The sequence below is a fragment of the Convolutriloba macropyga genome, chromosome 4, assembly GCF_964194025.1.
Source record: "Convolutriloba macropyga chromosome 4, txConMacr16.3, whole genome shotgun sequence".
Classification (NCBI taxonomy): Eukaryota; Metazoa; Xenacoelomorpha; order Acoela; family Convolutidae; genus Convolutriloba; species Convolutriloba macropyga.
The window spans coordinates 40,778,881-40,802,755 of record NC_134471.1 but is presented as its reverse complement, the minus strand read 5'-3'; the positions used below and the strand labels follow the sequence as shown (position 1 = coordinate 40,802,755).

The window sequence follows — 23,875 nt, the reverse complement described above, 5'->3', positions numbered from 1 at the left end:
GAAGCCCCTGATTTGTCTGATCTACGTTTCCCAAAGAAAGTATGCGATGCTGTTAAAAAGTTACTTTCAACATTACAATCAGTGTCCAACCAGGATTCAGTTACAGCGACAAACGTATTAATGGGAGCTGTTTGCAAAAAAATAGCAAACTCTTCAAACTTGTTTTTCAAGCTTTGACAATTAATAAGGAAAAATAAAGGCGAGTGGCTGGTTTCTCTGTTTTTTAGGTAACTTGAATACTCAATCAAACTTTCCAGATGAGGCGCTGGGTTCAATTCAATGTCCCCCGACAGCATGAGACGTACAAGTGAACAAAAAACTAACAGTTTTAGGAAGAAAACATAAAAGTATGAATCAACTGTTTTAAAAAAATAACAAACATTAGGTTTGTTGGAATAATACTTTTCAAATGTGCGCTTATGAATTTCAGTATGATTTTCTCTTCCCATAAATATACTGAAAATTAAAAATATCAAGAAAAGTCGCATTGTTCTATATTTCAACAAAAATTAGCCAAATTTATAATGAGTTGGAGGTAAAAATGTTTGTTTTGGATGGAAACCAAAAAAATTGTTGTTATGATAGTGATCAAAATTTTTTCCAAAGGTTTGGTTGATAATTCTCGGTTTTATTTCAGTTTCTGACACCGTAAGCCCAAGATGCATGTAGAAGTTCCGAATATTTCTGACAAGTTTAGGTATACCATGACTGACTGATGGGTGTACTCCATCATTGATGATATCTTTCGTTTAAGTCTTGAACTTTTGCTGAAGGATAGGAGTGTATAGCTGTACTTGGGCTCAGATCTTTTGTTGGTACTTTTTGTATGTACTATCCGAAAAAATAAGTGTCTTTGTTGATCTTGGTATAAACTTTGGATAAATAATCTTGGTTTGTTGTTGATGTTGTTGAACTTTGTTGTTGTCATGGATTTGGTTCGATGTTTTTTCGTTTACTTTGTCAATTAGATTATCAACCATTTTGTTATTTTGTTGTCGGAGAAAAGCATTTTCATCTTTAAGTTGTAATGATAATTTATTCAAATTCCAACATTCATTTATCAAGTCTTCTGTCTTCATTTTTTCAAAATCTTTCCTCTCTTTATGTACCTCTGTCATTGTTTCAAATAAGCTGTGGTTTGTTTGTGTGTTTTACAAAAAACGCATGCGACTGACTTCTTTGACTTCTTTTACCTTTTACCTCCATTAATTTAAGTGAGTAATGTTGAAAGAGTCACAATTGGTAGAATACTTAGAAATAATTTTAGACGCAGTTAGATTTTCAAAATGCAGTCAGATACATTTTCCGTTAAATGGCAACTATCGTTCAAAACGAATTGGTAATAATACTGAACTTCCAATTAAAGTTCCGTTGTTGCATTTTGAAACTGATTAAACAGTTGATTGAACGTATCTTATATCTTTTCCCCACTGATAAATGCAAAAATGTGCAACGCTCGCAGGATTTCATGATCAGTTTGGCAAAACGCTTGCTTATACCTATTTTTTAGAGGTTTATTTTTGTGAACAATAATTACATGGTTTAACACTAATTGACCCATTCTATTACTAATTTTTGAGCCTCAATGTAAGAAGCAGAGTACTGAATTGGTGTTTCCTTCAACAATTCATTTCATTATTCTTTTAACATTTTATTTCATAAAATGAGAAAAAAATGATTTACCATTGTTTTTACACATGTTGTGCGAAAGGATTAAAATTGAGGAGCAGACTGGTGGTGAAAAAAAGGCGGTCAAAAATTTGTGGTCGAAAAGCGCAATAAGGGGGCGGGCGGGGGTGGGAAAAACAGAGGGTGGTTATATATGATAGTGGTGGTGGTGGCAATTTTGGATAAATGAGACAGTGAAAATGGAAATTGTATCAGCTCCTTGGCTTCGTCTCCACTCAGTTCTCCCCAAAAGTCACTTGGGATATGATGAATAGAGGGAATTATTGTTGGTGATCTTAATGGAGGTTGTTGTATATGTCGGAGTGAATTCAGGCTGCCTCCCACTGTTTCTGTCTGCATCCAAATAGAGCAAACAATTTTGTTCACATAGCAGAAACCTCATTATGTCTATATTATTATAAAATTGTATCTTTTCCGTTTTTGAAACCCCTCTCCCCACCTTAATGGATGAATGTTATTTGCAACCCTCCTAAGTGACACTCAATATATTTTTAATGATTAATGCAATGGCACGTTAGTAGTAGTAGTAGTAGTAGTAGTAGTAGTAGTAGTAGTAGTAGTAGTAGTAGTAGTAGTAGTAGTAGTAGTAGTAGTAGTAGTAGTAGTAGTAGTAGTAGTAGTAGTAGTAGTAGTAGTAGTAGTAGTAGTAGTAGTAGTAGTAGTAGTAGTAGTAGTAGTAGTAGTAGTAGTAGTAGTAGTAGTAGTAGTAGTAGTAGTAGTAGTAGTAGTAGTAGTAGTAGTAGTAGTAGTAGTAGTAGTAGTAGTAGTAGTAGTAGTAGTAGTAGTAGTAGTAGTAGTAGTAGTAGTAGTAGTAGTAGTAGTAGTAGTAGTAGTAGTAGTAGTAGTAGTAGTAGTAGTAGTAGTAGTAGTAGTAGTAGTAGTAGTAGTAGTAGTAGTAGTAGTAGTAGTAGTAGTAGTAGTAGTAGTAGTAGTAGTAGTAGTAGTAGTAGTAGTAGTAGTAGTAGTAGTAGTAGTAGTAGTAGTAGTAGTAGTAGTAGTAGTAGTAGTAGTAGTAGTAGTAGTAGTAGTAGTAGTAGTAGTAGTAGTAGTAGTAGTAGTAGTAGTAGTAGTAGTAGTAGTAGTAGTAGTAGTAGTAGTAGTAGTAGTAGTAGTAGTAGTAGTAGTAGTAGTAGTAGTAGTAGGAGGAGGAGGAGGGGGGGGGGGGCACAAAGGGCGGAAATCAAATACATACAAAAATACGCATAATTTCTGGTACCAATAGTGTCCTTTGGTGCGTTTCGTTGTTTATAAAATGTTTATTAATCGGAGAAAGCTAGTTCGTTAGGACATTGCCATTCTAAAATTTGCTATTTAAGCTTTGAACTCTTAAAAACCAAGTTAGTTTAAAGTGAATCGGAATAAATGGAAATTTGTGACTTCAGAATTACTTCTCCAAACTTCTGTTTTTGCCTACAAAAACTTTGAGTTAAAATCGATTGGAAGCATATAACGCATTATCAGCTATAGAACTTGTCCCTTTTTCTTAGAGGCCAGAAGCTTCCGGCAAGCAAAATGGATTAAGCCTCTTAATCCTCTTGAAACTCTAGATTATCAAAAGCCTCTGGAAGCTGATGGATAAATGTTCTAAATTGATCTAACTGACTAATCGGCTTATTGTTGCGATAGTATTTGAAATGAAGACAATAATGTGAAAGTAGTGGATGATGTAATTGGGATATTAGGGAGAGGAAACGATAGTACGAGGAGGCCTCCTCATCAAGGGAGGGGCCAGGAATAACACAAAGGGTCACAAGCAGCCCTGCCACCAGGAGGGGGAGGGGTAAGTAAGAAACCTGGGAGAATGTTAGAAGTGTGTTGGATTTGAGTGGGTTTGGCTATGTCCAGCAGAGTTGGTGTCTCAGTAATCAGTAACAGACATCAGTGGGAGTTAACCATAATCATCAGAATAAGGCAGAAAAGAAACTGGGAAAATTTAGGAAGACATGGAAAGAAGGAAAAGAAGCGAGGAGGGAATGAGAGAATGGTGGAGGAGAGTTTTGGAGAGGGTAGGATAGGGTGGGAGAGGTTGAAAATGATGCAATATGACACTGCACTGGTCTCTTGAGAGATTGATGGTGAGGTTTAGGATCTCCTAATTAGAAGTGAGATTTAGTTGCACTGATATGAACTGGACTTTATTCAACTTCATGTGGGCTTGATCGTGCTATTTATAATGAAATTGTGAAGGCCGAGCATTAATAATTTTGTCAAACATTCATTTCATTAAAACAATTTTATGTCGACACATGTTGTTTCTAAATTTCATACATTTGTAAACGTGTCAAAACATCCCCCAAACGTGCGAACAAGCTGACCGGGTTAAAGTCTTAACAAAACGAGGTCACTAAAACTATTGTATGACAAAATTGCGTTTTACACCTGGTAACAACGAAGTGTTAGTTTGACTTTTCTAAATAATCACAGCTGCTGCCACTTATATAGAAGTGAAGCGAAAGAACTAAGACACGTGAAATTCCGCATAGATCTGATTCCACACACTTCAAAGCTTAACAAAAGATAATTTTGCCAGCAGATAATTATGCCTGAGCTTTGTTGTGATAATTATGCCAGCAGATAATTATGCCTGAGCTTTGTTGTGATCATAGAAACCGGGTTCAATTTTTGTGGAAAAACGGGAGCTCTAGCTTGAGCAGAGCACCGGATTATTAGTTGAAGTCAGGTTGGTTTTGAAAGAACTAAGAAAACTATTTTCACAAAGAAATCCAGTTTGCCTAACAACCTCACTTGAGCAGTAAAATACTGTGTCTTGCTAACGTGAAACTTGCAATTTATCTTATCATCGATTTGGTCTTGAAAGTTCGAGTAACTTGAGAGAAAGGAAATTAAAGAACCTCTGATAACTGAACATTAGGGTGACAAAAATTCCTCTTCTTCGACCAGACGAACGATTTATAATCAGTTCGTTGACGGTAATAGGCGGTGAAAGATAGATTTTCAGTTCACAGACTTGAGTTTTCCAAACCAAAAACCTAGATGCTACGTCGTCTCTATCGCTTCGGCCCCAGTGACTAACGAAGGACCTCTGTTTTGACCAACAATTCAAGTCCGCTTACGGCAAAATACGGGTTCTCCTCTGTGAATTGTGTTCTATTCTGAAATTGAATGTACCCCCTTAGATTCGTTTATAAACACAAACAGTGAGCAACCTATAGGGACACAAATTTTGGTTTGAATAGCACCAAATTGAATTATTGAGTTGTTAAACAAAACTCAGAAAAAAAAATTGTTTGATTGTTCAATTGGAAGTTACTGAGTAGTTCCAGCAATTGATTTTATTATTCAGCAAAGCTGAGCGATTAGTTATTTGGACTAAGAAAGCAACGTTTAATGCAACGGTAATTTACAGAATAGCGGGTATAAAGTTACAAAAGCGAACTGCAGAACTTAGTATCCCGACATCTTGTAAACCGCTAATAACGAACTGGGCGGTATAAAACTTTCCTTGTCATTGATAGGAAAGCAGCGGTTACAGAAATATTGTTTGAAACTTTCCGCTATGGCATTTTACGAATGTTAGAACTCCTGCCTTTACAGCAGTATGAGAATTCAAGTGATCGCAGAGAATATTTTAATGCTTCAATATCATAATTGAAGAGAATTAAAGATTTGTTGTTTTTGAAAACACAGTTGAACCGAGAGAGGCCAAACTCGATTACGACCTTGATTTTGGAATATTTTACACCAAATCTGTCGAGATCTTACGAAAAACACCGTGAAAACTATGTTGGCACTGCTTTTTGATGTTTCATCAAAAACATTGACTTCCTGGAATACAATTGTGCTTAAGGAAAATATAATTATATGATAAAAGGAGATGCACTTACAAGTGTTCGCACGTGAACTTCCAACCCATTGCATTCCAATTAATTTTTCAAAAACTGAAAACGCATTTTTAAAACTACCGCAAAAATGATTCGACAAACCAGAGTGCAAATTCTTCAAGGTGTGACTCTTGTCTCAACTGTCAGAAAAATGTCAACAGACAGAAAAAATGAAAAAATTTAATTACCTGTGATTCAACGGCTTGCATTTTTTATGTTTATGCAAAAACAAATTAGACAATAATTTGAGAGAAATGACTATCACAACGGAAAACCAAGTTGTTATGCCCCATTTAGGAATTGAGGTGAATTAAAAAAAATATTCCCAAGGATCTAGAGCAGTTAAAATGAGTGCCAGATGACTGAAAACTAGTAAACAAAGTGCAAAAACATGAAAAATAATTTAAAAATTTTATAATGAAACCTGTATCTCTATTGATTTAATTCCGTGTTATGACAAAAACTGAGCAAAACAATTTCCTACAGCGAAATTTTGCAAACTTTATATTTCTCATCACGTTTTTTTTGGCATTTTCTGAAATTGAATTCCACGTTCCTCTTTTATATTACTTTCACTCAGAAGTTCATGTCACCTCTTCTAAAATGTTTGAAATAATTCAAAGTCCAAATATCTGCTAACAAGATCTTCATTTCACTTTTTTTACATCTTGTCTCAACCTGAAATTTTACGCTATTTCCTTGCAATTTCCAGCTTAATATTACAAATATTCTAAATTCTAGTCAATGTGGAATTTTTCTTAGTAATTGATAATTTTTAAAATCTAAGATGACAATGCTTACACTATAATGGTCCTAAGGCGCATTAAACAAGAAGGAAGAGAGATGGTTTAAATTGTTTTGAGGTTTGATCCAAAATTTATGAATTTGTCGATTAAATATGTGAAAATTTTATAAAAGCAAATTTGAATATTTTTTTAACAATTTTTCATTGCAATTTAGAAACTTTATTTCACAGTTTTTTTTAAAAAAAAATTTGTACTCCAATTTTGTTTTTGTTCTGATTCATTATCCTGGTTCTGCATGAACTAAAATTTGAAGCTTAAGTTGCTCTATTTGTTAATCGCATTCAACGTACAGAATTATTGTTTCAGCATTTTGATCCCGCAAATTTGAGCATAATAAAAATTACTAATGCTCAAAACAAAAGTTCAAATGCTTTCGATCAAAATAAAAAAGGGCTTCGGGTTTGATTCGCAGCAAGATAGCAATTGTTTTCAAAAAATTAATAATTATGGTTAAAAGCGAGCAATAGGAAGATAACAGTGAATTCCATATTTTCACATTGACTCTGATTGGTATCTCTCTCTCTCTCTCTCTCTCTCTCTCTCTCTCTCTCTTTCTATCTCTCTCTCTCTCTCTCTCTCACACACACACACACACACACACACACACACACACAGCCTCTCGCTCCCTCTCCCTCTCCCCCCTCTCTCTCTCTCTCTCTCTCTCTCTCTCTCTCTCTCTCTCTCTTTGTTCAGATAAAGTTCCGAATCATTTTCAACATATACAGCTAATTAAAGAGCTTCTATTCTCGTTTTTGTGTACAGAACAATTATAATCTTTTACTGGCAAAAACAGAAGTAAAAAAGTTCAGATTCAAAAGACTACTATTTGCACCAGTATTCAACAGTGTAGGTCTAAATATGTTCTGTAGACTATCACATAGACAAGTTTAATGATGACAAGCACCATAAGATATATGAACATGTTGTATTTTTTCGGACTTTATTTTTTGTAAATTTTGTATCTCATAAAATTGATTTAATTCACGAAGAAATATAATAATTTGTTCAAAAGTATAAACCACAGTTCAACTGCCAAACCAAGTAGAACTAAAATACTTATTTATAGCTTTACAGACAGACTGGAACCGGCATATGCATGGACTAGCTTTTAAGAGATCATTTTTTGAATAAAGTAAGCATCAAAAATGGTTTGTAAATTTTACTTAAGAAATGATGATTATCAGACAAACGTTTTTTGTTAGGTTGGCGACAAATTCCTCAGATAATATCAATATTTTTGAGTAATAGTTTAATTGCATAAATATTAAGTCTATCGTGGTGATTATTTGAGTTTGCCAAGCTATAAATGTGCCCATCTTGCGCATATTCCAATTTTTATCATAGAAATCTTCTCCTACACAGAGAACCTTCAGGTAACTAATAAGAACTACTGATCAAAATGGGTGCTGGAGTAAGCATTTCGCAGGAACTGAAGGTTTACAAAAACGGCCAATTACAACTTCGATGTGACTATTGCAAACAGATAATAGCCTCAGGACCTCGATTACTACCTTGTTATCACGTGATCTGTGGACCCTGGTATCTGAATGGAGATTGCGGGGCACAAAATGAGGCCCATGAAAGTAACAAATGTCCAGTTGGAAATTGTGCTGCTGAAATATTTCCAAGGAAGCCGAATTTGGATACAGCGGAGTTGATGGATCTTCTTCACAGGAAAATCGTGCTGCAAAATGAGGGCCAGTTTGATCCAGGTAAAGGAAAATAGATCCCATATAGTTCTAGGTCGGATATTCTGCTCAGATTGCGGTCCTCCCTAATGTTTATAATAATGTTCCCTAATGTCCTCCCTTTATAACTAAGACTTCTCTAGCTTCAATCTGACTTTATTTTCAACCCAAACTGTTTGACTATAATTCTTTCTTAATTGTTGTGTCCCGACTCTAAATTGAGTGCGTGCATTTACTTAGATCAGAGATAATAACTGCTTAAATTCGGCCTCGTTTAATGACGGGACGCTGATTTTTATTAGCATACTCGGAAACTCAGATTTTTATTGCAGCCAAACATACACAAGAGTGAAATAGCTACAAATAGCTACAATTAATAAAATGGTGTACTGAAAAATTGACGGTGCATTTATGTAAATGGTATTGATAACAGTCTAAAAGACCAACCCGGGATGAAAGTTCTCAGTTACCATGCTAAGATCATTTATAGGTCCATATAAGGCATTAACAAGACGGCTTTTGCAAGGAGTGCGCCTAGCGTAGAATGTTTCAACATTAGTCCCAACTTTGTCAGAAATTATTTTGTTGTTCTGCTAGTAAAAGCTATTTTAATTATCAGTTTCGCAAAGCTCAATTTGAAGCATTTTTTGGAGCAACCTTGATCACAATTTTTTAAATAACAACGCTCAATTTGATATCATTTCAGCGGAAACACAGTAAATACCTTCTGAAATATATGTAGAGCAATCAAATTACACGCTAAAGGTAGCAAACAAAAAACTAAATGTTTTTCATGCTATACGTGGAACAAAAGAACTATTCAGAAATTGGTTAAACAAAGGTCCAGTTTCAATTTTTTTCTCAAAAAATGTTAACGAGCATCAAGAAAACAAAGTTTACAGTTGCTGATTATGTGTGATTTTTTCTTTTCGTTTCGGTGCTCCTGTATTTGGATAATTTCTAGATACAGACAACTAAATTTTTAAAAAATTCCCGTATGTAGGTGAAAATCAAGGAAAAAAATTGAAGTTTTTCATTTTGTAATAAAATCGTGATGCTCAAAATCCTGGCGCTCTAGAAAAATTTTATTCTGTAGTTTTCGTACATAAGGAAGATCATTTTTTCATTCGGAGAGTACTTCTGGAAAAATATACCAGGAAAACAATTTTTCAGGCAACAAATAGTTTCTTTAATAAAAAATTTTCTTTAATATATTATAGAAAATAGAAACTAATTGCTTTTTTGTATGTTTTGAACAATTTTATCGTCTTTTTAATTTTCCAATCCCTATTTCCAATAGAAGTTTTTTGTTTTGTTGAAGCCGAAATCTGCCGAACTGCAAACAAGTAAACCCTAAAATTTAATGTTTAAGGAAAATTGTCTCTCTGTTTTGTCTTCAATCAAATTTGAAATATTCAATATAATTAAAGTTATTTAATTTATTTTTCTTGCAGTTTTTTATACTTATTTGATAATTTGATTTTCACCCAATCATTTTTATTTCTCCACTTTTACGTTCAGTTTTGACCAGTATCTCTGACTGCACTCTTTGAATCATTAGGTTAGGGAGCGCTCATTATTGCTGTCGCAATATTTTTAGTTTTCAAAAACGTAAATTAGTTTTCAGCAATATTAGAGCATAGCCTGGACATCAACACCGCCTAAAGATATTCATTGGTAATTGGATGATTTGAAAATCTGCATCATAAGGAAATTGAATAGTAAGTTAGTTGTGTAATTGTCAGTTTTTCTGCTTTCTGAATAGATATTTTATCAAAACAAAATTTTTGGGAAATTAGACAGAAACTGCTTTTTCTGATTGTTCAGAAGACTCTTGTATAAATAGTACAATACCTTCTAAAAATATCCCCCAATTAGTTGATGAGCAGATGAAAACAAATAAAACAAAAAAGGTTTGAACAAATTAGAGCCTCTTTATGATGCATACTCAGTTTCAAATCTTTTTGTGAAACCTTTTTGCGCTGATAAAATCTTATTGAACAAGTGATGATTTGGAAAAAATACTAGTTGAAATTGCACGGAAAGTACGGATGCAGTTACGTGAAAAAGGGTCTACGACTTTTTAAGTTATATTTAGTTAGATATAGTTTAGAACAGATCATTGTATTGAAACACTTTTCATGTGACAAGAAATGCATATTCGTTTTGAATACAATGTTTTGTCGTAAATATGGAGATTGAAAAAAAAGGTCAGACATTTTGAGTAGTTGAATACGAAAATATCAAACTCATGCATATGTACATTATCTTTTTCTTTTAATTAAAAAAAACTGGCTAATTGGCATTTTGCTTATCTCTGAAGGTGAAAATCAGCAAAACCCAGTAAATAAAAGATAAATTTTAACTTACGCTACAACATATAGAGTTCATCGGGATTCTCGTTAAGAAAAAGTGCTTAAAATGGATCTGACCAAAGTGTAAAAATTTGTTAGAAGAACACGGTAGCCCAACAACTCCGACGAGGCAGTACAAGGTATGGCACGCTACAGATTGAAGCGGTTTTTTGCTAAAAAGAAATAAGACTCCGTAAGATTTTTTTGTCAAGATCAGTTAAATTTAAGGGTTTCAAAAACAGCAAACAACAGAATAAATTGTCGTAATTTTATTTCGAAGCAACGTAATCTTTTTTGTAAAAAATTTGAGTTTTGTTTGTGAAAAATTCAACAAATCAAAAATTAACAAATCGTAAAAAAAATTTCAGTTTAGAAAAGTTCAACAAATCAAAAATCAGGGTACATACTGAGCGTCATCCCTTTAAACAATTCTTTAAACTTCAACTGATGATATTTTTTAAAACATAGCTCCTTTATTGAGAAAAAAACTTGAGATTTTTGACCTTGTCAATCTGAAAGAACAGAAAAGATTGGTAGGGGTCTCAGTTAAGGACGTCGAAAATATGAGCTGTTTTACCTCAAAGAGAATCAGCAAAAAATGGTCGGATTTGAACGGATTTAAGATTAAACATATTATGTACAGGTTACATTTGAGAAAACGACATATCAAACGTCAGTAACGTCAGTCAATTTTTAACCGTTTCAGGGGTTGATATCTAGATTATTTGTTGCAGTCTCTTTTTTCTGATGTTCTTTGGCAATCTTCTACTCCAAGAAATGCTCCTGTGTTTGTGGAAAACATTTGAGCACCATTGAACTACGTCTCTCAAAACTTCTACTAACTCTGATAAAGTTGTTGATTGGTCACCTGTCTTATCAGACCTAAACCTGTGATGTTCTTATCATTTCTGACTCACTGTTGCAGTAGTTGTTTGTTCTTCACCAAGACCACTGTTGTTATAAATTTATGCCGATTAAGCATAAGATTGCTGGATTCCAGCGTGATTGCCAACTAGCACTAAATCTGGTTTTTGTGGCTATAGTTTTTTGTAACTCTTTTTTGCGCATGGGCCTCAAGTTTGGGCTCACGTGGTGCTGTGGCTGATGAGGTAGTGGTGCTGGTTGGTCGCAACTGCGAATGTCAAGACCAACGCTCCTTTTGATGCAAAGGCAGAGAAACGAGTACTCCACGTTGCGAAGTCCTCTGCGACACTAACGTTTCGTCCCTTTCAACGATGCTATAAAGTCCTTTTTTTATTGTTCTCATTATTTGTCTCCTTTCATGACAGAAATTTGATATTCTTGGTCTCAGAACTCTCGTTAGATAGGGCAAATAAATTGATGAGGCACTAGAATTTAGGGCATGTCAAAATTGAGGCGCTTTTAGCTGAAGAATATCAAGCAAAATTGGTACCATTTTAATGAATTGAAATTTAATTGTGTTATGTACTGTTTACTTTAGGAAGAAAGTAAATCTATCAGCAATTAGGCATTTTTGCTGAATCAACTTGTGAAATTTCATTTTCGCATGCAACAATTGGCTTCAATTGAAAGAGTTCACAACGTTCATACATCATTCAACAAAAATCACAATTTGAAAAACACAAATCCTCAGCTGGTTTCAGATTCATTTTCTAAGCTGCTAACTGAAGTTGTTTTGATCAATTTGTAGGTTTGATTTCTTTGTGTAATTATCAACATTCGTTAAGTTTGTAATCTTTAAGACATTTATAGGTTCCTTCGTTATGTTATTTCAGTTTTTCCAATACCTTATTTCAGTTTTTCCAAAACCCATCGGCACTTTCAGTTTTTCCAATACCCCATATAGCTGCCCATACGTTAGAGTCTGGCTTTAAACAAAAACTTTACTCAATGTTGTACTATTTTTGCTTGTGGTAGTGCCCTTGTCAGAAAATCAGCTTCCGTTGCGTCTGTTGACATGTAGATTAGTTAAATTAGGTACTTCATCAGCTCTCCCTCAGATGACAGCTCATTTCATTGTATATTTGTGTTTTAATTGTGTGGGTATTACTGAGTTAGTTGCAGGATTGAGACAACACTGATTATCCTTTCCATTGTTTGTTGGCTTACACTGTTGATACCCCAGCTTTTTAGGGAGGCCTCAGAAGAGGACTGCTTCAAGAACCGCCGCTTCCAGTAATACCTTAGGGCCTCAAAAGATGAGAGTGTTTTCATTTGCGGATTTTAGTTTTACCAAACAAACGGTCACGTGATATTTCCCCGCCTGAAATAGTAGTCTGTCATCGAACGTCATCAATTAATACCACCATTCCAGTTTTCAAATTCTTAGCCAATTACATTAATGTTGCTGGTTGATGGAACAATTTTTAGAAGTTTAGCATTCGTTTGGGATCAAAACAAGCATTTTCCAGCTTTGAAGTACTCAGCAATTGGGTTTCTCACTCAGCAATTGGGAAAAAAAACACTTGCGATAGAAATAATGTTTGGTTTAGTTTGCTTAGCTGGCAAATACCAGGCTGAAAAAATGCGGAACCTACCAAATTACTGGAAACATGCATGCGCATCTACTCGTTCTGAGTCTGAGTCATGTGGCGCTACGTCAATTTGATGATCTTGAATTCTAGTGTATATATAGTGTTTTGTTCTGTGTTCAATAACGTTGCTCTTTTGGTTTTGAGATATCGCTTCTTTAGAAACAACTCAAGAATTCCTCTGTCGTTTATATTCAACATGGTTTCTAGCATTTAAATAAAACATATAAACTGATCTTCAAAATAAGTTCGAATGAATATTCATTCATTCATAAGAAGTAACAGAAGATGGTTGTTTTCTGTCAAAGTTTCGATCAAATAGGGACTTTCAGAGCTCCTAAAACATATTTTGGCTGCTTGCTTTAGTCAGTGAATTGACTAATATAGGATTACAAAATACTTTTCCCGCATATTTGTTCAATTGCTCAAAGCTTTTGGGATAAACACGGCAGAGTTTTCCCATTAATTTAATTTGCAGGGGCACAGTTTTTATATTTTTTTGCCTTTACAACCTTTTAATTTCCTTTAAGCTAAAATTTTTAGCTTGCTAGTAGAAGGAGAGGTCTCAGAATAATCAGCTCCATCTAATTGATGTAAACAGTTTTGCTTCATTTCTAGTTTTAATTTTGTCCTTTTTTCCGTCAGAAAAATGTGTGATTATGTACATTCATTATTCTGGATTAGTATTTTGCTCCTTTTCTCTTTCAACTAGAACCTGCGATTGATTGGATTTCTTGCCAACTATCAATTTCTCTTTCACCGCTTCAAAATCTTTAGTTGTTATATTTCGAAGCAATTAAGATACCACAGAAATCTGTTGGAAAAAATCCGTTTCTCAGCTTTGTACTTTATGTCAGTTGCTTTATCCATACCCTTCTTGAGGTGCTTGGAAACCCATCGGCACTTTCGAATGTTTTTCTTGTGATGAGTTCTTTTCTGTACTATATCCATCTCGGCAAATTTTGACCGAAAGTGTATGGTCTCTTCATCAAGAGCAGGTTTCAAAAATTTAACTCACTTGCCTATCATTTGAAGCCTTTATTATGGCCTTTTACGTATATTTCTGCCGGGAACCAAAGGCTTCAGTTCTGCAGTTTTACCTAAGACTTTTTTATCAATTGTTAAATTTTTATTTGTTTTTGGTTTTGAGCTCAGAGCTGAGTTTGCTTGTTCTATTTGTTCAACAACAGCAGCATCAATGCTAACTTGGTTTTTCCGAAAACAAAGTGGTCAGTTGTCACTACTTCAGAAATTTACTCCTTTCAGTCAATAGTCCTGCAGCTCGTTGTTTACAACTTGTCTAAACCAACATTTGAGAATTTTTTGTTGCGTTAGTTCATTTTCGAAACAGTTGTTTTTTTCATAACTCTTATAATTCATGAAATAAAAGTTTATATCGTTTTTTTTTCCGATTTCGCGGCAAATAGTCTGACGTGTTATCTGAATTACCAGTGGACAAACACTAAAATTTTTTTGCTTTGCACTTTGGGGCACTTTGACTTTTCAATCTCCAGAAGATTCTCTGAATAGGGTACTGAACTAAACACTTTCGAATGGTCGCTTTTTATTTTTCCAGAAAACAGTTATCTAAAGGCTGATTTTATTTAATTGTTTTTGATATCGACGTTTTGAGCGTATCAAAGTGTGTCCAGTAATCTGACCCAACAGATATTGGCAATTTTCAACCTAGTTGAAGGCAACTTGCATCTTCTCCCCCTTTTCAATTAATATTATCGGCAACGTTTTTTAGTACAGGCATTTCAGAAAAAGTAGGTAGCTCTTTGTTTATGCAAATATTGTAAATTGCTTCAGTTTTGAACGCTGTATCGTTTTTCACCTCAATGAAAATTCGTTCTACTACAATTGGCAACATGCTCTTGGAAATCTTTTAAAGCTTGACTTATTTTCTCATGAAATTTATAACTGACCCTCTATCGAACAAATTTTTTTTCAACTTCTTATTCATTTGTCCTCATTAGTCCTATACCTGATAGAATCACTCGCTAATTAACGCCAAAAAATTTTCCCCAGTGCTTGAGGAGTTTTGTTTTCAATTTTTTCCTTCACAAGTTTTTCCATAACTTTGACAATTTTTAAGACTCACAAAACTCCATACTGACAAATCAGAAGCCTCGCCTTTTTTTCTTTTTAATGTGCACTATATCTCCTTAATTTAAAATGAACAGGTCTTTTTGTGCCAGTTTTTTTCGTGACCAAGCCCAATTCTAGATTGAAAAGTAGAAACTATTATCTCTAATGTAGGATGAGAAGAAAGTTTTTTCTCGTTTTTGTATATGAGGGCTGTTTGCATCTTAGTTAAAGCACCGATTTAATATTGTGGACGAATTAATTCTTCTTTTATACTAAACGTGATACAAAGCTACTTGTTTATTTACTCATTTACGTGCAAAATTTTTTGATTGGTCACTTTGTGCTGCACATCGATAAAGTTGGTCGCTTCGTTTTCAACGTTTCCCATGCCTTCAACATTCGTTGTCCCTCTATCCAGATTGTTTTATTGCTCTCCAATTTCAGATAATTTTGGCGCTCTTCTGTGCCAAAAACTGCTCATGTCTTTGTGGAAAACCATTGAGAACAATATCACTGAACTCCTACTCGCTCTGATAAGCCGCTGATGGATTGCGCTGCCTTCCAAAAGTTGTAAATTGGCCACCTGTCTTATCAGACTTATAACTGTGGTGGTCTTTTTATTTCTGACTGACTGCTGCAGTAGTTGCTTGTTTAACCATGTTTTAAAAATCAATGTTTTAAAATCCTTTTCATAACTTAGCTCCTTTTATGACGGAAATCTTACAATTTTTGAGTGAAAACAGTCGTCATCCTGAAACGGCAAAGCTTGTCGGTAGATCAAAAAACTCGATGCGGCAATACGAATTTTTGGCACCTCAAAGATTTAAGCTTATTTAGCTGAAAAAGAATTGAGCAAGAAATGGCCGTATTTAAGGGGTTGAAAAATTAAATATTTAAACCTTTGAGAAAAAGTAAATATATCATTAATTAGGCAAATTTGGTCTCCATCAAGTGGTGACAATTCACATTCACATGCAATGATTTATTTCATTTGAAATAGTTCACAAACTTCCACTTATCAATCATTAAAAGGAAAAATATCAATATTTGACAAACATACAGTTCCAACTTTGTTCACCTTCATTTTCTAATTTGTTATTCGCAGCTGTGGTTATGAACTGTTAAGTCTGTTTTTTTATTTTCTTTGTTTATCATACTCTAAGCTATTAGGTTTTAATATGTTTTGTAAGTTCTGTTGCCACGTTTTTTTCCCAATGAGAGTAACAGAACAGAACACAAATTTGATATAATCCAGCAATTCTGCAGCTAACTCAAAATTTGAAGGTCTACTAAAAGGAGTAAAGAATTGTATCTGTGATATGACAATTTTGCCTGTTTGTTGTTAATTGTATAGATTCCGGAGGCTCATCTGAAAACATAGGCTGCAGCGATATCCCTGCGCAAAACATGATCTCATCTCAGCACGAATATGATCTGACATCTTCTACTGACTCAATTTTTGATGAAACTGTTGAGTTTGAAACCGACCACAATCAGACAAATGATGCCCCTTCTAGTGTAATCTGCCACGAGCGCCAATCTGTCACCGGTAATCAGAAAAATCTATCCAATTTTTTGTTTCGAGCCCACAAATATCCCCATATAATTCATAAATTTCTGATAGCGGAAGTTTTCGCCACCGGAAACATGATAGTATTGCCGATAAAGCATTTCTCTCAAATATCAGATTTCCTCGAGGTTAATCCAGAAGTCCCCAATATTCGTTTGGAGTCCAAATCTGTAAACGTCGATGTCAACGGAAGTGTTTTGGCTACTAACTTTTTGATACTACTAGAATTTGATTTCGAGGTGGTCACAATTGGAACGTATCTAAAGTTTCAAACACAAAAACCGGCGAAATTTCACGTTGACTTTTACGTCAGCCAAATTCGAGAAAATGGTGTACAGAGGAAGTCTGTTATGGTTAAATCGGATCAGGTATTGAACAAATACTTCGGAGTTAAAATTAAACTCTCTCAGAACGAAGTGGAAAAATTTCTGGATCATAAAGGCACGCTAAAAATTGGAGCAAAAGTTCAACCAGCTTAAATGTAAGCCAGGTATGTTACTAGATTTAAATATCTATTATATCTGTACATGTCAAATGGAGGAAATTTCTGAAAACAATGAGACGCGCGGAAAAACGCTGAACTAACAACCCGGGTCGAGGTGTAAACGCTAAAAATTGCTGAAAATGTAAGAGTTGCGGTGAATTCACTGGAAAAAAAGAATTCGCCACAAAGAATGGCAACTCTTACAAAAACCACCGCTGAATTTACCACACAACTTACCGCACAAAATATTGCAAAAAATATGTAAGAAAAACGGTGAATGCGTCAAGAGGGGTGAAAAAACCGCCAAGAATTTCAAATCTTGCAAACATTTACCGCTGAGCTTTCCAAATATATTCATCGGAGATAATAGAACAAGAAAGATGTAAAATACCGTTGAATGAGTTGAGAGCCGTGAAAAAAATTTCCGCTTACCGTAAAAAGCGCAAACCGTACAAAATTTCACCCACAAGTTAGCACAATTTTCTATCGACTCAATTTATTACTGAAAATAAATAAGATTTAGGGTGAAAAAGTTTACCACTTGTGCAGCAAATTCACTGAATTGCGCAGAAAGTTGCAGTAGCGGAAGGAAAGGTCGTTTTTTAAGGAAATTGGTTTTTGATTTATGATTTCGGTTTACTACTCCTAATTTGCAACTTTTAAAAAGCGTTTCTGTATTAACCAGCAGAAAGATGGAAAACTGAAAGAATTGTTTTAGTAAAATAGCGTATATACTTCAAGAAAAGGTATTTAGTTATAGTCTCTGCGTCAATTGAGATCAAAACTCAAATAAGTTTAAACTCACAGTCAAAGATCCCATATGTATGAGAAGTCTAAGGCATCGAGAACTTTTGATGGAGCTTCTCTGAAGAAAGTTTAACTCTTCATCCGCTTTTAATTGCATATAGGCTAATAAACTTTTTCAAAAATAGTGGATCTCTATCGGAACAAGTAGTTATTCAAATCAACTCAAACTCATGGTCATAGATTTCCTTTCAATTGTAATTTGAAAACGTCATTTATTTGTGGTGTAGTTTCTCTAAAAAACGATATTTCTTCAGAAAATAAATTCAACCCTATAAACCACATGTCTTACGTCAATTGACCGGTAAAGATCACTGTAGTCCTTTTTGCTGTGAATTTTTGTAAGATTCGCGGTTTTAAGCTGCAATATTTTTCACTGCTTCTTATTGACAGCGGCGAATATGTTTTTTTCGCTGCTCTAATGGTGAAACTGAAAAAATCTCCGCGCTTTTGTTTTTCTTAACGTTTTTTGATTTTGATTTAAGTTCACAAGAAATATGATAGACGTAAGTGGTAGATGGCGCCGTGGAATAAAAAGTTATAGACATCCAAGAGGTGTGAGCTTCGAGCCCTTGTACGTCAGTTTCTTTTTCAGGTGAAGGCGGTAAAAATTTTTAAAAATCAGCGCAGAAAACGACAAATCTTTAAAAAAAATGCTCCGCTAAAACTACCAATCTTACAAAAATTTGCCGCTAAAAAGCGCAACTCTTAATAAAATTGACCGTTTTCTCCACGTTTATTGCTAAACGTTGCGAGCGCTTTGCGGTGAAGTATTTTTCTAAACTGCATTTTGCCGCAATTGTTACAAATTTTTTCGGCAAGTCTTTTCATAATCAAATTTTTTCGGCAAAACCTCGACCCGGGAAGTCTTTTCATAATCATGAGATGATCAAATGCTTGTCTTGACTTGGGATATTGTACATAGTTAAAAACTTTGTTATTTATTAAAACGTCGTAAATTGTGGCCATCCAGGCTGAGGTCCCAGGCCAATCCTTGATATGTCCAGACCAAAATGAACGCACCAGGGGGCGTCGGGTGTGCAAATTTACACGGTCTGGAAACATAGATGAGCGCACGAAGATCTGGACGTAAGAACCTTTGGACATAAACGCACAAAAGTCTGAACATACTCTTTTTGAGCGCACGAAGAAAGCACAAAAGATCTGAATGCTCAGAAGTCTGGTCATAAGCGTTTTTGTCAATAGCGTTACATAATTTCGACGGTATAGGACAAAGCCATGTTATTTCTGGAACGTTTAAAGATGGCAACTTTCAGTCTATATCCTCAGCCAGTGCAGTCGAATTTTCAAACTTGCGCTTCAAAAAAATAACATAGAACTTCGTAAAAAAAGTACTTTTAGTACGTTTTTCCAGTTATCATTATATCAAGACGTCCAGAATAATTAGGTTCAGTGTTCCTTTAAGTAAAAAGCAATAAAAGATTTGTTCCAATGGCAATTTTATTTGACTGGGGTGAAATGGTGGAAAAACGAACTGTGTTATGACAACATGAGGTGGCCATGATCATAAAAGAAGTTGACCATGATTCCAAATTGTGCGCATTTGAGACAAATATTTCAAAATATTTTGCAATTTCTGGCAACCACCATTCAACGAAACAGACAGTGCGCAAATATAACCGGGAAAAAATTTAAAGCAGTTGGAAATTTTTTTTCTCTAATAACAAATTAATCGTTTCACGTCACATTTTCACGTTGTAATAATAACTGCTAAGAAAAGTTGTAGAAACTAAAGATAGGAGCAAAATTTGTTAATTGCATTTAGTTTGGAGAGTCATCAAAAATCAACGAAATGCAACAGGACTGGTCACAAATATTTATAAAGATTTAATACCAACTTTGTCGCCCTATCGGTTTATCTTTTTGTTACGGCTTGAAGTTTTGCGCTGTTTCCTGCCCGAATTTGCAGCTTTCGAAGATATGTATTTTGAACTAACTTTCTGAGTTATAATAGACGTAAAAAATAATTTCTGGTTCGAAAATGTAGCTTTATTATCCAGTTTAGTAGATTTATGATCTGATCCCTAGTCGGGACCTGGAAATACTAAAAGACCGTCCTAGATAGATTTAAGGTATGAAAAGACTGTCCTCGACATATATTGAGTATGAAAAGAATTTGTCTGGACCTAATGTGATGTCCTAGAATTTGGCTAAACAAAAAAGGTGTTCTGGAATTTGGCTGGACAATAAAACATGTCCTGGAATTACGCTCGCGACCGTTATAATGACTTGTTTTCAATTTCCTTCAAAGACAAGGACATGTAGCGCAAAAAAAAAGAAAACATTGAATTCCAAAATGTTACACACCATAAAAGTGTCTACAAAATGGCAATGTACAAAACAAAATGGCAATGTACAAAGAGGCGCAATTGGTTAAGCATTGGGTAAGATTGGAGAAGGTCACGAGATCGAGCCCAGATGTTGTCGGAACTTTTTAGTTTGCCTCATTTTTGCATTTGAAAATAATTTGACTGGACTTATGGAAAAAAGTAGCCTCGAATTTAACTAGGGTCCTCGGCCGTGTAATTTAATTCAATATTTACCCCCCCCCCCCCAGCAGTTAATAGGTCGTTTTATAAATTCCAGGTCTCGACTAGGGATGCAAAATTATGAGGCACAAGAAGTCAGACTATGCATAGTTTTTAATAGTTTTGAGGAGGCGTTTATCGTTGTTTATTGTCCATGAGGCTGAAGTTTGCTGATCAATAATGAATCCAATTAACGTCTTTTGGGCAGCATAGAGGGCTTATGATTTAGCGTGCTTCTGACGTGCTGCAGACCGTGTATTTCAGCATCGGGGAGGGTTGCAGACGAGTCATATTACTAGAAACTCACCTTGCCCTGGTCAATATGTCAAAACCGAAATGATCTCTGATCAGAACATTTTCAAGCGCAAACCCTCACATCGTGTAATTAAATTACGTGGTCTAGAAAAATTTTTGCGCGCAAAAAGTTCGAGACAATGTTTGGGAACCTGTTTTATAAGAGTTCCTTTCAGAGTGGGATTGTGTGATCAGAGGTTGTTCTAGTCTGCAATGGTGTAATCAGATGTGAACTCAGTTCTACGCTTAAAATTATGCATGTCCAAACATTCGTGAATTTGAAAAAAAACTCTGAGCTCTAAAAATAGTAATATTTTATTGGGGTCAAGAATTTCAAATTGAACGAAACTTGGTAAGAAAGACCCCAATGTACGCAATGTCTAATGACAAAAATAATCCAGCTTGAGGGGGCAGTTAGTTTTTCATACGGAACTTTAGACGTTTTTGAAAATTGTGGTTTTGCATTGGGCCAAGAAGTTATTCAACTTAAACAATACTTGGCATAAGAGGTTCCCAGTGTAATTAGAGTCTAGTCTAGCTAATTGCATTTTTCACTCTAGCTTGTCTAAGAAAAAGTTAGAAATTCTTAAGGAGATTTAGACTTTTCTCCTTAATTATTGTTTTTCAAAATTGTGGATTTTCCTCGCGTCAAAAAGTTTTGTAACCTTCACTTATATTCAGTAACCGTTAACACAAATAATTTTGCCCTAACAAAAAATGACTGTTGCGTATGGTGTTATGCCTATAGTTGTTAGGAAAGTTTAACAAGTACAAGCACTTATGGAATCAAATGACCCTTTGGTGCCCATCTTCAATGGATCTACATGCCTCACAGAACTTTTTTTCGGCTGGTGAAAAAACGATAGTCTGGACACATGCAACTTTGAACGCACGATAGCCTGTTCATGTGAATGCACAATAGTCTGATTATAATAGCATAATGGTTTTGCGTGCATTCATGTCTAAATTATCGTGCGTTCAAGTTTGCCTATATCTACGTTTTCGTGCGTCCAAAGTTGTATATGTCCATACATTTGCATTTTCAAAAGTGTCTATGTCCAGATATTTGTGAGTTCATTTGTATTTCCGGAGCGTGTAATTTTGAGAACACGACCACGCCCCACCCCTCACCCCCTGGTGAGTTAATTTCGGCCTAGACATAAACGAATATGTGTGGTTGCGCAATTATTTAGGAGGGCAGTTGAACTATTGACAATTGCTGAGCGCTAAAAGTGCTATGACCTATTTTGTACCCCATGTTCTTATGCCCCCATTTAACAAATTTTGTACTGTTATATAGCAGGTTAATGTGTAAAATGTATAAAAATTTAAAATGTAAACGGAATCAGAATGTGAAGCGTGAAAATTGTTTATCCATTAAACTGGAAATGACCAAAGTGCTGATTGTCGAATGTCCTCTTGTCTTTTCTTAAAACGCCCAAATATCAATAGCATTATTTAAATCATCTGAATATCCATTTAATTCAACTGAAAAACATGAATATTGATTTCCTGTTCTATAACACTGTCATATTAGGTCAAAATATGAGGTCGAAATTTCTCAGTCAAAATTTCAACTCAAACACAGAACTACATTTTCTCGATGATAAAGTGTTCCAGATAGTTGATGATTTTAACTGCTCCGTTTATCATGTGGCCCTACAGAGAGCTGCAATTTATTTTAAAGCACAAAAATTGGAAAGTTATTGGCGTCTGCTTTATGAATTTTCTTCGCGTCAAACAATTTTTGTTCTTGAAGACACAATTGTCTTGATGCACCGGGAGATGAAGCAATATTGGGCAATTCAATGAACTGATTAAATTATGAATGACAGCGATAATTTTATTACCTAGTAATTTAACACTATACTTGAAAAAACTAAACATTTAACCCTGGAACTGAACATTAAATTTACATTCTTCTCCTACAACATTCATCAACCTGAGCTAGTACACTGAATGGTGATCAGGTTGAATCGCCAAATTACTTCGAGTCGAAACCGATCTCAGGGCAACTTGACTGTGTAAGATAACGAATATCATATAAAATTGCAAGGTCTGGGGTATGCACATCTAGCGACTTCTCAATCAGCAACAATTCCAAGTTGCCTACTTCTAATGCGATAAAACGATTCTCGACCTGTCTCATAAGGTCAAAGTGATTTTTGTTTTATTTCGGTAATATCGTATATGAAGTGAATCTGAAAGTCAACCGACATCCAGTATCACTAAATTAGTATTGCGGCGTATCTGAGCCAATTTTGTATCAGATTCTTTAAAATTGATTTGCGACAATGTCATTTGTTGGTAGAGAAATTTCGTCGACTATTCTACACTGTTACTTAGAGACTTCCTATGATGTCAAATTAATCTTAAAGAGCGACTTTATGGCAAAGTCCTTACTTTCTGTCGACATCGTTATCTACAGCCAAACATAGATACAATTTTGTCATTAAAAACACGTCAAACTACCAAAAAATCATCTGAGAATTCGCGAAATTGGCCAATTGGAAATAACATAGAGCCTGTCAAACTACTATTAGTTGAAATTTCACAAAGTTTCACAATTGATCCTTTTGAGTTAACAAAAAGTGAGTATCACATCGCAATTTCTTGAGCGGCTAATTGCTTGTTATTGTTGGCTGTTTCTATAAATCAGCTCAATGATTGTAAATACAGATTTAACATTGACGTCTTGAAATAATAGTGGCTTTGATCATCTCAATCTTTCTGTCCAAGGAGCAAAATTCTTAATTAGGAGAGAATGTGTATTAAATACAAAGATAATTCCTTTCACAAGCTCTAACGAAGCCTAGAACAGTTTCAAAAATTGTTTGAATGAGCATTAGAGTGAAAACAACCAAGGTGCAGTTCTCGTCAAATTAGTTAGCTTTATTATTGTTCCGACCCACTTTAGTGGGGGAGGAACTATATGCTCAAATGGTTTTTTTTGTTCAGACAATTTTGGCCGATCGATATAATCATCGTATGGAATTGTGAGTGGTATCATTAGAAAGCCAGCCCAGCGCAGAATATGGAATTGAAAAGATTTTTTCAATTTTCCGTTTTTATAGGGAGTTATCGAGGTGTTAAGTTTTGTGAATATAAAACAAAATTCAGCTGTTTTTATTCACAATTTCGGTATTTTTTGCCCAGATTTTCGTCAATTTTGCTAAAATATATTAAAATTG

At 34.8% G+C, this 23,875-nt stretch overlaps 2 protein-coding genes across 2 annotated transcripts in view; one reads left to right on the top strand and one right to left on the bottom strand.

The window, feature by feature from the left end:
- LOC142337673 (uncharacterized) overlaps positions 1 to 3,377 on the bottom strand; it is a 120,492-nt gene extending 117,115 nt beyond the window's left edge. The window contains exon 1 of the mRNA XM_075387098.1: positions 3,289 to 3,377. The gene's annotated coding sequence lies outside the window, so the exon portion shown is untranslated. The remainder of the gene's footprint in view (positions 1 to 3,288) is intronic.
- Positions 3,378 to 7,383: 4,006 nt separating this feature from the next.
- Positions 7,384 to 17,257, top strand: LOC142338432 (uncharacterized). Its single transcript, XM_075388193.1, has 2 exons — positions 7,384 to 8,049; positions 16,338 to 17,257. The coding sequence occupies exons 1-2, from the start codon at positions 7,737 to 7,739 to the stop codon at positions 17,030 to 17,032; spliced, it is 1,008 nt and encodes a 335-aa protein (XP_075244308.1). The 5' UTR covers positions 7,384 to 7,736; the 3' UTR covers positions 17,033 to 17,257.
- Positions 17,258 to 23,875: the final 6,618 nt, after the last annotated feature.